The sequence below is a fragment of the Mus pahari genome, chromosome 10 (genome assembly GCF_900095145.1).
Source record: "Mus pahari chromosome 10, PAHARI_EIJ_v1.1, whole genome shotgun sequence".
Taxonomy (NCBI): domain Eukaryota; kingdom Metazoa; phylum Chordata; class Mammalia; order Rodentia; family Muridae; genus Mus; species Mus pahari.
This window is the reverse complement of record NC_034599.1, coordinates 21,852,133-21,868,108: the sequence shown is the minus strand read 5'-3', so window position 1 is coordinate 21,868,108 and position 15,976 is coordinate 21,852,133. Positions and strand designations below refer to the sequence as shown.

Genomic DNA, 15,976 nt, shown 5'->3' with positions numbered 1-15,976 from the left:
CCTGCCTCTGCCTCCCAAGTGCTGGGATTAAAGGTGTGCACCACCACTGCCGGGCAGACAAAAGCATTCTCATCCGCCATGAATAAAACAATTTGGACAAGCAAGGATTGTTTCCTCCAAGGACCTGGGCGTGGGTGGGTGGGGGTGGAAGTCATCAAACACAACAGTGCCTAAGTCTCCTGTAGAGGGCCTCTCTTCCAGCCACTCCTTACTTTGGCACTCCCTTGGAACTGAGCCGGATTCTGCCCTGTCCCAGGCACACTGCAGGCCCGTGGACCACCATTCCCAACTCCTCACGGCCCCCAGCAGCAGCTGGGTACACAGGAGTCTGAGAACCACGGCCTCCATCCCAGTTCCTGCTGTTTCTCACCTGGAGAAACACAGGCTGGGACCACTATCTTAGACTGCTTTTCGCCTTCCCTGAGTGACCTGTCGGTGGCATTCCGACACCCCAGCAGGGCAGAAATACAGACTGACACCCCGTATTCTGACTTCTGTTTTACAGGGGCTGCTGCCCCATGAATTCCTCTTCTTTCTTACTAGGTGTACCAGAACTTGCACTTGGTCCTCTTTATCTGTCATGCTTAGTTCACTGGTGATGTAAATCAAAGCACTATTCTGTAAATTACTTGGTACCTTCATGCCAGACTCTTCCTTCTATATTTAACACTGTACTTGCATTTATATTGGGCACCACTTATATGTCTCCCACAGTTTAAACTCTGTAAACAAAAGCCTGGATCCTGATATCCCCCAGGAAATTCATTCTTCTCATAGCCTCCCCGTGTCAGGCAGTGACAACTCTGGTTCTTACAGCTTCTCAAGTTTAATACGTTAGCATCATTTTGGTCTTCGTGATTTCTCATTCCACAAATAATGCATAGATTTAGAAATACCCTCACCATTTCAAACATTTCCAGACATCTAGCACGTCTCAGTGCCGCCACTGTTATCTTCCTCTTCGGAGCCAGTATCAGTTCTGATGATAATATCATTGGGATGTCTATATCACACAGAACTATAGTGAGCCTTGTAAAGTATTCAGACTCAGAACTGAGGTACTATTGCATTCTTAGCCTCTGGATGAATGGAGATTAGACAAGTAACAAGCTTAACAACAGTTTCCATGAACTTATATGGAAGTTATAGGGTCAGATAGGCAAGTTGATAAAAATGACTGGTAAAACATAATTCGAGATAACTTTGGCTCTTCACATTTAACAACCCATTTCTCCATATTCACGTTGTTCTGCTCAGTCAAGGGCCTGGTAGTCTATGGCTCTTGAGTAGAGATGTGGCTTCTTCAGAGAACTGGAGTTCCGTCCTACAAATCATTTATCTAAGATTTTTTTTTGATAGTTACAGAAGGTTGAGCAACACACAGATCATTGTGATATCATAAATTATCTGCTTTTCTCCTAGTCTTTCCTGTTCCTGAGATACTAAGCACAATGGCCAAAATGATCTTTCTAAATCATAACCAATAGTTCATCCAAACAATTTCACTCTTAGCCCTCCCTAGCCTGACCTCTGCATTTCTCCGACCTCATCTTCTGTCTTTTGACATTGTCTTTATCCTCTTTTGGTGGCTTCCTTGACTTTGTTTGAAGTAGAACACCTGGTCCTGGTCCTGCCCCAGTGCCCGTCCACTGGTTGTTGTTGTTGTTGTTTTTCCTTAGACACCCTTTCCTCAACCAATTGCTAACTCCCACCTCCTTCAGATCTTAGCTCAGTTAACATTTTTCTGGGGCTCCTTCTTCTCTGCAGTCTTCTAGAACCCACTCCTAGCCCCCCTCCCCTTGTCTATGTTTATTTTGATTGGATGTTTACTACCACTGAGAGTATTCTACAGCATATTGCTTTACTATGCTAAAACAATTTTGCCGGGTTTCTTTCCCAGCCAGAATAATGAGTTTTTAAAGGGATGAGACCATAGCCTATTGTGTCTACTGATATGTTTGAAGTGTCTGCAAGTATCTGAAACAGTGTTCGGCATTTAGGAAGTAGTTATTAAAAGTCTATCGCCTATTTCTTTCTGAGTTTAGATGATGTAACTGTATCATTTCCCACTTCCTTTTCTTCTGCCCAAACCTTCTTGTATAACACTTCTTGTTCTCTTTCAAAATCATGGCTGCTTTTGTTCATTGTTATAATATACACACAGCCTGCTCAGTCTGTATAACGCATGGTGTATAAAACATACTTGTACGCATGAGTTTTCAGGCCTGACTGTTTCATATTGAATAGCCAATTGGTGTACTCTTCCTTGGGGAAAACGATTTCTCCCGCTCTCAGCATGCTTTAGCTACCTATAGTTCTTTGTATAGGCTGAGGCCAGATGAGCTTCCACAGCCCTTGTTGGTGTTGGTGTTGGTTTTTTTTTTCTTTTTTGTTAATGAGTCAGATCATGGTCACCCAGCTTTACAAAGGCTGAGGTTTTGGGTGAGGGTGTTGGATTGTGGAGGCCGCAGACACAGTTCTGAGCATTCCCTGAGTGTGTAGCTCCTCCCAGTGCTACACCACATTATCTGGACTTTGGAGGCTTTTTGCCTTTCGACTTAATTCTCTTCTCTTTTCCAGGGCTAACATGTTCATTTTAGGATTTCCTATTTCGTTTTGGTCTGTGATTAACCTGGTCCTAACTTATTTCTAGAATTTCCCTCATATTCTTAATTTCATTTCTCAAGAGCCCTGACACTTGCCACCATAACTGGACGTGTCTCACACAAGCAGAACTAACGTGTGGGCCAACCTCTGATGCTTTGTCTGTGTAACTGATAGTCTACCTTTTAATCCAAGTTAAACCCCAAAGTTTCCATCACAGCCTTAGCAAACACTAAGTTCTCCTCTGCTGAAGCACTGTAGAACACATTTGGATTTTAGGAGACCTGGTTGCTGATTTCAGAGGGCTCTACTTCCCTCTGTGTCTCTAAAGCAATACCCCTGGACCGATGGTACAGTATTCTATGCAAAGCCGCCGTCTATCCTTCCTTATTTGGGTAGGATATTCCCCCTCCTCCTGTTTACTTGTTTACATTTCCCCTCTCTCCAATTTGCTTCTTTACCAAGTATTTAGCTATGCTAGAAAAAAAAGACCCTTCTGGCCAACTTTTTTGTCTTTGTTCTTGGAACTGAAATTTCTCTTATTGTTTGTCAGCTTTATATATTTGTATAAAAATTCAGACCTGCAGCTGGAAAGATGCTCCACAAACCAATGCTCTGCAACACTGCCTGATGCTGGAATAAATGTTACCTAAATATCAGATGATGTTGCTGGGACATGATTCTGTACCAGAGTAACTATATTCAGCCCTTCCTTAAATGTAATAATTATTTTGTTTCATTTTTAATTATGTATAGTGTGTGTATGCATGTGCATGCACATGTGTGGAGTTCCTGGAACTGGAATTAAAAGCTGTGTGAGCCACCAATGTGGACACTAAGAAATGAGTTCAGGTCCTCTGCTGTTAATGGCTGAGCCACCTCTCCAGCACAAATTTAAAATGTTAATTATGGCTCTTTTAAAAATAAGCGTTCAATGTGCTAGGTGTTGAGGCCTGCACTAGACCTGCGGAACCAAGAGCAGAATATTTTGGTCTTCATTTAGTGCTACTGGACTTGAGTGACACTCAGCTCTCAAATAATCTTAAGTAAATTATTCAATGTCCTAGCTTTTAACATGAGTTATTACTTCAAAACCGTTTTTTCTTTTCAAACTTGGAGTTGTTTTAAAAGACTTTTTTTTTTTTTTTAATTCTCCTGCCAGGCACACTTAATCCTTGCTTATAATGTAACGCTGTGGGGAGTGACTTTCTCCCAGTTTGAATATTCAAAGATGCAGCAACACAGGCCCAATAGTTCTATACCTGTCTGCACTCATATGCAGGAAAAGACCCTAAACTTAAGTGCCTCTGCGATTCAGAGTGGGAACCAGGCTGACGTGGGACGTTGTTAACTGTTAGGTTCCTATTTAAACTCAGCAGGCAACTTCAGCTGGGGAACTCTCAGACAAGTTTGGGCCTGGGCTGAGATCGCCCCGCCCCTCGACAGCCCCGCCCCTCAACAGGCCAGCTCCGCCCCTCCCTGTCCTGGTCGCCCGCCGGGTCCCTTGTCCCTGCAGGGCCAGGGAGTGGAGGCGGGACCCTAAACCTCAGCCAATGGGCGCCAGTGGGCTGGGCTGGGCGTAACATGGTTGCCCAGGTAACCAGTGAGCGGCCCCGCCCCTCCGGGCCAAGGCTTTGGCGCGCCGCTGAGTCTTGCTGGGGTGGGAACCCGGGTGTCTACCAGCAGCGTTCGCAAGATGCCTAAGTGGAGCCTGCGGCGGAGGCCGGGCCGCACACTCGGACTCCTGCTGCTGCTGGTCTTGAGCTTCCTGGTGCTCCGCAGGTGAGAGAGCGCTCCGCCCAGCACCTATGGGACTCCTTTGGTCCCAGCCCAACACCTCAGGTTCTGGTCTGCCACAAGTCTGGGAAACCGCGACTCTAATCTCTTAGAGCGATCCAACAGCCTGGAGTCCCTTCGAACCTCCCAGTCATTCTTACCTTGCCTTTGGGTCACAGCAGGCAGGCACAGCCCTGTCAGTCCCTAGGGGTCAGTGTCGCAGCGTTCCATACTTGGTGCTGGATTCTGCTGTTCATAGTCACGTCCAGTCCTGTGGGAAGATCGACAGAACTGGCCTTCACGTTTCTCTTCAGACACCCCCATCACTCCTTCATGTACCCCCCCCCCCCACTGCTTTTCTTCCAGACTCCTACATTTCCTTCCAAACTGGAAGTCTCTATTCTGCAAAGTTAGTGTTGTGATGTCCACCGTAAAGGTGATGTCCGTGGGTTTCTCCCAGACTCTCAGCCCTGATTAATTTACTCCGCACTGCTGTGTATGTCTGTCCATCTTCCTCCTTCACTTTTTTTTACGGCCCCCTTTTATGAATGCTGCTATTTGCCCCAGACGGTGGTGGTCATTAAAAGAAAGGTTTACCCACTGCCCATGAGCAAGGTTTCTGGTGATCCACACCAGAAGGTTTCCAAAGCATATCTATTTATAGGAGCCAACTGTCCTGCCGATCTTCCAGGTCAATGCCTGGTGTTTTACATATTCAAACTCTCCAGTGTTGCTGGGAAGCTTGGCAGCAACATGGAATGATTTGCCAGTAGACTTGAGGTGAAGGCTCAGCCTTGGGAGCTGGTGGTAGCTTATCACCCTTAGTTTTTTTTGTCTTTGGTTCCTTTCTTCATTTACCTGAACCAGAAACTAGGGCTTTAAAAAAAATTTTTTTTTTAATTTTAATTTTAATTTTTTTTTAAGATCTGAGTCCTTTTGCTGCTGTGAGAACACATTTGGAAACTTCACGTGGACACCCTTTCAAAACTTACACCTCTTTGTTTCTGAGAGGATGTCATATTGTTGGAGAAGAAACAAGATCTTTTCTCATTCTAGGGTCTGAGAAACTCCTAGGACCTTTTGTTTCCTTAGTTGTTCCAAACACTTTCTTATTTATTCGAACTGCCCTTTCTTTGAATTTTAGTCATGGTTTCTGTCAAATGCTCAGCTTTCCCCAGAGGCACAGTTGATGTAACTCCAGAGGTATTACTCCAAGCTGAGGCAACACAAGCTCTTGCATAGAGCAGGGAACCACGGAGTTGGAGTGCCAGAGAAATAGTTGCTTGTTTTTGATTGAAGTACACCTGTCCCTGCAGGTGACTCAGAGAGGTGACTGTGAGGGTGAGGGATGAGCCTGGTCAGGTAGCATTTTCTAATAGTCCTCAGGAAAATGTGTGGGAAGGAGGCAGGACACTTGTCACCTGGCAGGACAGGATGCTGATGAGGGGTCGGGCAAAGGACTGGGACTGTGAAGAAACAGCCTAATTCTCTCATAGGTGAGTAACTGATTCCCTACCCAGGCAAGCCCGCCACAGCAGAAACCAGGCTGGGGCTGTGGAATGGGTCGGAATTCATAGTTGTGGCTTAAGCCTGAAGTTGCTTCATGACACTCTCTTGCAGCAGGCCAGGAAGGTTAAAGGCCACTTCGGTCAGTGCCATCTTTTGGGATCCCTTGAAAGAACAAGTATCTTTGGCTTCATTTTGACTATATCTTCCCCATAGGTGCATCCTGTCTAGTTCTTTCTGTATTAACATATATGTTACTCTAATACCTATGAAGCCAAAGGAAAACAAACTGGCCCTCTCTTCCTGGCTTCCCCCAGCTTTGACCAGGTCATTAGCTGAGTGGGTGGTGAGGGCCTCTCCCAGCTGTTGTTGGGGAATGTTGGTGTGGCTAATGGAATATAGGTCACATGGAAACTGGCTGCTCTCCTCAAAGTGCTCTGGAGCCCAGCTTCAGGACCAGTCCTTTTCCTGGATCCCATCAGCAGGTATTTTGAGGTTTCTGGGAGTTAGGTGTTTGACTTAGAAACATTGCTTTTTCTTTTCTTCCTACAGTTTATTCACAGGTAATTATAGTTGTTTGATTAAATCATATCTAAGACATATTTAAGAGGGCTAAAAAATGACTTTTTGGGAAGATTTTATTCAAGTTGGTGTTTTCTTTTTTGTGCCAAATGATGCCTTTGGTATAGATAATGTGGGGAAAATACCACTACAATTAAAAGTAGTAGAAATAGCCGTCTTCCTTCTCCCTGAATTCTTTGGTACCCCACTGTTTTCCTCCCACTTCTTCCTCTGCAGGACACAGTAACCACTGGTGTTTTTTTTTTATTTTTTTGTGCCCCCATATGTTATCTGAGGTGTGCGCTCTCTCTTGACTTGCTTGTTTTCTTTTCCTTCTCCCCACTTATCTTAAGAGTGGGGTCCTGTGTTTTCTGTGGTGTGAGCCATGCTTACGGTTGGTTGCTTTCCTTTCTTGTTTCCTTCCACTTGATGAACACAAGGAAGTATATTTGATATGATCTGGCCACAGTCTCTTTATGATCCTTCTCCTCAGGGCACTTCACTGAGCAATAATTCAGTCAGTTCTGCATATCTTAGGCTTAGATTTTTATCTGACTAAAATGAAGGGCGGCACACAGGGAAGGAGGGGGGAGGGAGAGGAGGAGGAAGAGAGAGAGAGAGAGAGAGAGAGAGAGAGAGAGGGGAGAGAGAGCGAGAGAGAGAGAGAGAGAGAGAGAGAGAGAGAGAGAGAGAGAGAGAGAGAGGAGAGAGAGAGAGAGAAAGAGAATGGATGAATTAGAATGAGTGACTGAATATGTGAGTTAGCCTCGTGTTTCTTAAAGATGCATTCATTTTTTTGCTCTGTTCATTGGCACTCAGTGCTCCTTTATCCCCCAGTATCTGGATTCTCAGCCCTGGAGTCTTTCTCTCAAACTATTCCTTGCTAAAAATGGGTACGTGGATGGCTTAGCTATGGTAGTTGCATTTAAATTTAAATCAGTGTGCTTTCCAGAGGCCCGGGGGCAAATTGTGTCTGTCATCTGATGTTTTGTGAAGTTGCTGAGTTTTATGAACTTTAGGACTCCTCTCTGTTTGAGTCCTGAGTCACAGACCCTGGAGTGTCCGAAGTCTTTGGGGGCTGTCCCTTTCATCTTTTAGTGGTAAAGGTTTTAGAATCTGGGAAGTGTCTCTGGGCAGACAGTCACATGCCTCATACAGGTGGCGAAGCAAAAGTGACCTGGGAGGTGGCTCACAGTGCAGGACAAGTAAGATGTCTGACTTACTCTGTGCTGGTATGATGGGGTTGGCACTGGGATTTTTACGGAACCATGGTAGCCAATCTCTGAAGGAAATGTTCTCTTAGGACGTTGACATTCTTTTTATTTTATTTTATTTTATTTTATTTTATTTTATTTTATTTTATTTTAAAGATTTATTTATTTCATTTATGTGAGTACACCCTGGCTGTCTTCAGACACACCAAAAGAGGGCATCAGATCCCATTACAGATGGTTGTGAGCCACCATGTGGCTGCAGGAAATTGAACTCAGGACCTCTGGAAGAGCAGTCAGTCAGTGTGCTCTTAACCGCTGAGCCGTCTCTCCAGCCCAGATTTTGATATTTTTGATCAGAGCAAAGAACTATGTGGCATTGGCATCAGGTGTATCAGAACGGTGGGAAAGGGTCCTTCCTACCTTGGGTCGAATAAGTAGCAATGAAAATACATGCACTTGCTCTTTGCTAAAATGACAGTTTGGCCTTCCTAACTTGCCTCCTCCAGCAGGGGCAAAGACCTTTTTGGTGTGGGCATGGTTTCTCCTCCATCTGGTCTCACAGTTCGCTTAAATCTATTGCTCTGGATATTAAAGCCCATGTTGAAGAAAGAGTTCCCCTTGTGTGGGACTGTTCCTGGGATGAAAGGGCAGGGTGGTTTTCAAGGCTCACGGTAAGGAAGCAGACACTTTCAGACTGCTGCTTGTTTGCCCAAGAGAGACTCAGCTGGTATTCATGGCTGTTCTCAAGAATTAAGAAGATGTTTTCAAGTATTTAAAAATTGTGAGTAAGTAATAAATGAACATTCAGAGGATAAAGGGAGCATCAGTGAGAAGAAACTCCTCTCTCCCAATTTCCCTTCCCACCAGAAAGTTACTGATGCACTGTACACACACATGAAAAGATAGCTGTATTGTTTTTCTACTGGTCCATTAGATACATAATTTATTTAAGCATTTCCCCACTTGATGGACATTGATTGTTTTTAGTCTTTTAGCTCCTGAAGTGCAGTAAATATACAGTGGGTAGATTTCTATAAGTAGAATTGCTGATCATAACAGATACTAAGTTTTCAATTTTGGTAGATTCTTCCAAAACAGCATATTTCATTTCTTCTGGGTCATATAAAGGACATTTTGAGCTCAACTGTGTAGACTAAGGGAGGAACTTCTTTTTAGTTTGTGTGTAGGATAATAAAGATTCCTGAGGTTTTATAAAAATTAATGCGCCTATTACATACCTTTGTGATATAATCCCAAGAAATAGATTTTAAAGCACTCAATCCAATTGCACTGTTTCCCATATCAGAAAATTATTCTATCTATACTCGCAGAATTACCCCATAGCCTTATTATTAAGGACCAAGAATCTTTTTGAGTTATCAAAGTTGTTACTTCCATCTAGGCTGAGATACACTAATTTATTAATTTATGAGGCTATTAATGGATTTTTTTTTTTTTTTGGTCACAGTAAAAGTACAATATCTTGGAAGACCATTGTAATTGTCCTTTTTGTCAGGTGTGAATATCCAAAAGGGTTTCCTTATTTCACTACTGGGTATCAAGGTATCCATCGAATACATGCTTCTTCATGTATATGTTTCCTACAGGATTTAGAAAACGTTGTCCTCTGAAGCACAAAACTGTTTGAGGGCCAAGAGGACAGACATCTACAGCTTGGGAAGCAGTCTAAATCTTTTCCAAAGGAAAAGTAGAGACAGTAGGGCTGTGGTAGTGCCTTGTGTCTCTGTAGAGAACACAGACTGGCTTCAGGGTTTGAAATCCAGATCCTTGTAGAGGCTGTTTGATGACTCTTTCAGCAAAGAGAAGAGTCCAAAGCATTGTTCAACTAGGGGGCATATATCCAAAGGCTGAGCTATATGGGAGCTGATGGGGGGAGGTAGCTATGTGTGTATAATGATGTCTCTGGGCTTTTTAATGTACCTGCTCGGTAAAATTGTGGTCTCTGGCCTTGCTACTGGATAACTGAGGTAGTGGGCATTCTTATGGTTTCTCTGCTAGTCTGATGCCCTGAACTGAATACAGTTCATCTTCGGTTTGGGAAACCCTAACAAGTTCACGGCGCGTCTGGAAGTTGAACTTGTACGCTCTCATCTCAGACAACATATTATGTATTTTACCAGCGTAATTCGCCCTTAGGGTTGGTAAGTTGTGGGAATGAAGGACTACTGTTCTAGCCTGCTGGGTTATGTGCCCGGCCTGCTACAGGAACGTGCAACCTGGGTTTGTCTCCTGGTCACCACGTTCAGCTGCTCCTCGTGATGTCTGTGTTGTAGCAACTCATGGGGAGTCTGGACCATTTATGTCTGGTCAGACTACGGTGAACAGATTCTTGAAGGAGGTGACTTTGTCTCTAGTGAAGCTTCTTAGCCCCCATCGAAAGCCTGGTACTGAAAAATGAGCATTTGTAGGATTTACAGAGGACCCCCTGGCATGGCGACAGGCACTCCAAAATTATTCTGATTTGGACATGTCATTTAAGAAACTTGTTCCAGGAGGTGGCGGGATCTGGTCTTCTCCTACCCAAGGGTCTTACAAGTTGACTGACAGTTTTTGTTTTTTTTTTTTAAACTTTGACCCTTGAAATTCCACTCCTGGGCCTATTCAGAGTGAAAGAGGTTGTTACCTGTCCCTGGGTCCCACATAGCAGCACAGCTTATAATATCCAGGGACATGCTGCCTGCTGGAGCCTGGACTGTACTCTCTGTTCTAATGATCCACCTCAGTGATCAGGGGCCAAGTGTCAGGAAGCTTTCATCTTCACCCTGCTCCTTCACAGGGTTCAGCTTGATGAGGAGCCCTCACAGAGCCTAACTTATGTCTCGTCGCTGCAGCTTGTTTCTATGTCTGTAGCCCTCCAGAGCTGCAGGGAACACAGTGTTTTCCCTTGCCACTAGTGGGATGACTTACATGAGACCCAATTAGGAACGCACATATAAACACACGCGTGCACACACACACACACACACACACACACACACACACACACACACACCCCTTTGTCTAGGACCCTTATCTAGAATGTGAGCAAGATTACCCTTTCTTCTAGGCAGAAGAACAAAACATGACTGAGCAGAGCAGATCTTAGGCTGCAGGGCACAGTCCTTCTCCTAAATTTCTTCTTTAATGAAGAAAGAAATTTATTTTTTAAATAAAGCCAAGATACAAAAGCAACAGAAGTCTAGAAAAAAAGTGGTAATATAAGCTCCCAAGAAGGTAGGTACCTATGGTTTTTATCCAAGAAACTGTTATCATGAATGAACTGCTCGTTAAGGAAAATAACAGAATGCACTGGATCCCCTAGGGTTTGCTTATGCCCTTGGTAACAAGCCTAACTGAGGAGTGAAGCCCCTATGATCTTTAAACCAGCCAGTCAGAACCACACAGTTGGCATTTCCTGTATTCTAATAGTACTGAGTTAATTGCCCAGGAAATTATGGGGTTTATTCTTAATATGAGGATTATTAGTATTAATGATCATGATTAGTGTTAATAACTATTTGCAGGGAGTTTTGTCCTTTGGTATATGATCGTCTGCCTTGCATCATCTCTTTCTTACAGCGAATTCTCTGGAGACACCCAACATCTATCCTTGTTTTCCCACTGAATATATCCCTTTTATTGAGGTAGTAATGCCTTGTTTAGTAGGCTACCAGGTCAGTTCCAGAAAAAAGATACGAATTTTCCAGAATTTGGAATTTGATAACAGTTAGTCATTTGCTTGTTTGTTTACTTCCTATTTCTTGAACAGCATTGTGAATTTTTGTTTTAAGTCTAGAAAATGATAGGCTATAAAAGGACAGAGAAAGAAAAAGAAAGAGGAGTTGAGAATGACTCCAGGATCTGGTCCTAAACAATTGCAAGTTCAGATTTGTTAGTGGGTGAGAGAAGGGGAGAAAAAGATATATGGGGGCAGGAAGCAGGAAGCAGGAACCTTATCTGCTTGCTATACATTCCAATAAAGCAATACACATTGCAATAAAGCAATATAATGGCTCATGGGAGTTTGAAGTTAAAAAGTTTGAAATGGTGCTGCATATTTTCTATGTGTGGTTTTGTTTTACATCTCAAAACATTTTCTGATTTCTTTGTGATTTTTTTTTTTCTCGACTCATTTGTTGGTTAGGAGTGCTGTTCAATTTCTACCTGTTTGAGAACTTTCTAGTTTTATTTCTCCTACTGATTCCTTGTTTGATTTCATCATAAGAATAATGAATGTGTGTGTGTGTGTGTGTGTGTGTGTGTGTGTATGAGAGAGACTGTGTGGGGGGAGAGAAGTGGGATGGGAAGAGAGAGAGTGAGCGAGCACATACAAATTAAAGGTAAAAGTACAATCTGGAGTTTGTCTTTAACCTTGGAGTCTGGTTAAAGTGCAGGTTTTGGTTCAGTAGGTCTCAGATTCCTGCATTTCCAACAAGCTGCAGATGGAAATGTTCACTGTCTGCACACCACACTCAGAATTCAGCCTACATTGGTCACCAGCTAGGTCACAGATAAAAATGCCTGTTATTGTCAAGAAATGAGATTCAAAGAACTTACTTCCAGCTTAGTCCATATCTCTGTGCTTAGCAGAATGAGTCTCTTGCACCTATAAATAGACCTTTTCACCAAGGAAATCAAGTAGTAAGAATCCAGATGTGAACTTCAGGCAATATTTAGAGATTTTTTTTTTCAAGGTCTGCCCAGTGAGTAGGATTGCTACCTGATAGAGTTATCTGCAACGTGTATTATAATTTTCTTTGAAAAATAATGAGCTTGTGTATATATATATATATATATATATATATATATATATATATATATATTTTCATAACCAGATTGTCACTGTGTCCCTGTTTATGACTTTAAAAGACTTAAAGAAAGAATGTGTCCTTCCAGTCATTACTCATAGTAGCCTGGCAGGTCTAGCAGGGTGTGTGTGTGTATGTGTATGTGTGTGTGTGTGTGTGTGTGTGTGTGTGTGTGTGTNNTGTGTGTGTGTGTGTGTGTGTGTATGTGTGTGTGTATGTGTGTGTGTGTGTGTGTGTGTAGGTGAGCAGACAAGTGAAGCAGAGTGTGTTCTTCAGAGGAAGTACCTACAAATCCAGGGAGATCCGCAGACGGAAACAGCCCAGACTGTTGCGAGCTTACAGCCTGAGAAAAGCTCCTGCAGAAAAGAATTTCTGCCAGGAGCCGAGTGGGAACCTCAGGGGCACATTTGAATACCTTAGAGCTCATCAACTAGTGTAGAGACTTCAGGGTTTCCTGGAAAGGCTAAGATATGAACTGTTCTCAGTAGTGTGAGCCACAGTCTCCACAGCAGCTATTGACCTGTGCCCCAAAACAGGCAATCGTAATAGAGGTGGATATAGCACTGTGTCAGTAATTTATGAACACTGAGATGCGATCTTCATCTTGTTCTTTTAATATATTTCCAAATATTATACTTTGATTCTTTTTCAACCATTTCAAAGTGTGAAAACCACTTTTATCTGGCAAACCTTGCAGAGGCAGGTGATAGGCAGGGTTTGGCCTGTGGCAAGAGTAGATTACATGCTGGCAGAGGGCTTGGATTGGTGGAGTAGGATATCTCTGTACCGGTCTTTCAGTGCAAAAGTTTTGGTAGTGTAATAAGATACCCTGACAGAAAGTTAGGCATCGAAAGTATTTTTTACCAAAATGGGAGAGTGGCAGCCATGGGATTATTTCATATTAATGTTGTTAAATGCACTGAGTACTATTCTCTGTGCCATGCAAGCTCATCAGCACGAGTTGCTTTCGAATAGTGATAAGATTCCTTCATCATCCTCCATAGGGTGTTTATTTTTTACCTGAAGCTCCCAGTGACCTTTCTGTGTGGTAGAGACAGGCATCAGTCCCATTCCACAGAAGAAACTCACCCACAGACCTGGAGTCATTTAGAGTGAGGATACCTACGAGGGGCCTCACATCACATCTAGATCTACTTCCAGGTGATGCTCTTGTTTTCATCCCCTAAGAGTCTTCAGATGTCTGGAAGATGAAGCTTTTCTGAGAGAGAGAGAGAGAGAGAGAGAGAGAGAGAGAGAGAGAGAGAGAGAGAGAGGGGTTTGGAAGCTGGGCGTGTGTGTGTGTGTGTGTGTGTGAGAAGCCAAAAGAAATAGTTCAAAAGTAATCTTCATTGTTCATGAATGGTCCTAGAGAATCCTTAAGTATACCATGCTGCCCATGCACTGTTCACACACTTAGTAATCTGCCCGTTCTGGGGCCATCAGGGCCGTAGTCTTTGGTACTCAGACGACTGTTTTATGCGGAGGAGCCTGCCTGCAATAAGATGACCTGTTGTTGCAGGATTCTATAGTGAAAAAAGCAGTAATTAAGAGTTGCTTTTACACCAAATATTCTTCTGTTTGTATTTTTCTGTCTCCAACTTCCCTAAACCTGTTCGTGTTGCTTTTTTCTCTTGACCTTCAAGAGTGTAGATAAGGAGAGAGACTTGTAGTCGTATAAATTATGAAAAACAAGCTGAGGGCTCCTCTTGGCCAGTCAACCACTGAGACATCAATAGGAACCTTTTCATGGGCTGCAGCTACCCAACAGCCTTCTTGGGCATGCCCTTGCCATGCTTTGTTAACCCTTGGTTAATACTAGATTTTCAGAAGATAATTAAGAACTCCAATATGTGGTCAGTGAAAGGATGCCATTTAACCTAGACACCTCTTTCTAGGTATCTGAATCCCAAGGAGGGCAGCTGTGACCATGAGGGGGCTCTGAGGTACTGTTTTAGTAGCTCTTGCTTTAATGTCTAGTCTGATGGCTTAGAGCAACTGGCAGTAGTAGGAGCCTGTGATCTGCAGCTGCTCCTGTGTCCGTGACACTAGTGAGGTCTTCCTCATGTAGTATGACCCTTCCTCATCCTCTCTTTTTAGCCCACGTGTCTTCATGTTGAACGTTGTGTCTGTCTTGTTCCTGGCTGCAGCATCTGCTTGCTCTTCCCCTGCAGTGGGGCCCAGCCCAGGAAGTAGTGCTGAAGAAAGTCACCTTTCAAGGTTTGGCTAAGTGGGAAGGTGGGAGCTTTCTCTGGCTACCCTGGGAGCAGGTGAAAGAGAGAAAACAGAAGACTTGTGAGGAGAGAAGGACACAGTGTGTATCTCTGTACTGGTGCTCACTGATGTGGAAACTCTAGACCACATGAGAGCCTTTGCTTTTCCAGGTTGAACTGGAGCACTCTGGTTCCCCTATGGCTCCAACGTCAGCGCCTGGGACTTCGAACAAAAGGCCCAGACTTCATTCTGGAGGACTCCACCTTTCAGATTCTGGGGGGATCCATACACTATTTCCGTGTACCCAGAGAATACTGGAGGGACCGCCTGCTCAAATTGAAAGCCTGTGGCTTGAATACCCTTACCACGTAAGTGCCGTCCCCTCTTCTTCACCAAACCTGGCTATCAAATAGAGCCCCTGCGAAAGTGTTTGCGGGAAGAAAGCTACCACAGGCAGCCGGCCTATGTTGCTTGCTTAGGTTTGCAAGTTCTACAGAACCCCCTACAGATGTGTTAGAGGAGATGCAATCAAGTAGTGGTGGAGAGGAGAGAGAAAGGGAGAGAGAGAGAGAGAGAGAGAGAGAGAGAGAGAGAGAGAGAGAGATAGAGATAGAGATAGAGATAGAGATAGGAGGTGGTTTGTTCATTTTGTGGCTTGAATAAATAAACTGCTTTTTCACAGTTCTGCAGGCTAACCACTTAGAGTCTCAGAGTCAAGTTGTCATAATCTGGTTTCTCCTGGAGCCTCCATGGCTTGTGGAGAACTTTTATCTCCCTGACTCCTCAAGTGACTTTCCCATTGTAGCTGTGCACAACAAAAAGTGTCTTTTTGTTGTTGTTATAAAGACATACTACAAGTATTTCTCTTTCTTTCTCTCTATCTCTTTCTTTCTTTTTGAGAGGTGAACTATGCAGTTCAGGGTGACTTCAGACTCTCCGTCCTCCTCCAGTAGAGTGTTGAATGCTGGGATTGCAGGTGTGCTCCACTTTGTCTAGATTGGCCAGTAATGTTTTATACAAGCAACTTCTGCTTCCCAAATTTGTACCACTCTACCAGGCTACATGCAGTGACCTATCAGCAACTCAGCATCTATTTTCTGGAAAGATCTTTAGATGGTTGTGATTATCATCCCTGCATGTAGCCTGGTCTTCCTTGGCCAGCACCAGTTGAAATGTAGACTGTGCAAGTCATCAGAAAAATAGGCTCAGAGGCTGGTGGAGGTGGCTCAGCAGTCAAGAGTGGCCTGACTTTCTGAGTTCGAGGCCAGCCTGGTTTACAGAGTGAGTTCCAGGACA

The 15,976-nt window shown here is 43.7% G+C and overlaps 1 protein-coding gene across 1 annotated transcript in view; it reads left to right on the top strand.

Annotated features, from left to right (window-relative positions):
* Positions 1 to 4,221: 4,221 nt before the first annotated feature.
* Positions 4,222 to 15,976, top strand: part of Glb1l2 (galactosidase beta 1 like 2) — a 45,126-nt gene continuing 33,371 nt past the window's right edge. The window contains exons 1-2 of the mRNA XM_021206432.1: positions 4,222 to 4,386; positions 14,851 to 15,048. Of these exons, the coding sequence (XP_021062091.1) occupies positions 4,301 to 4,386; positions 14,851 to 15,048 (284 nt within the window). The 5' untranslated portion in view covers positions 4,222 to 4,300. The remainder of the gene's footprint in view (positions 4,387 to 14,850; positions 15,049 to 15,976) is intronic.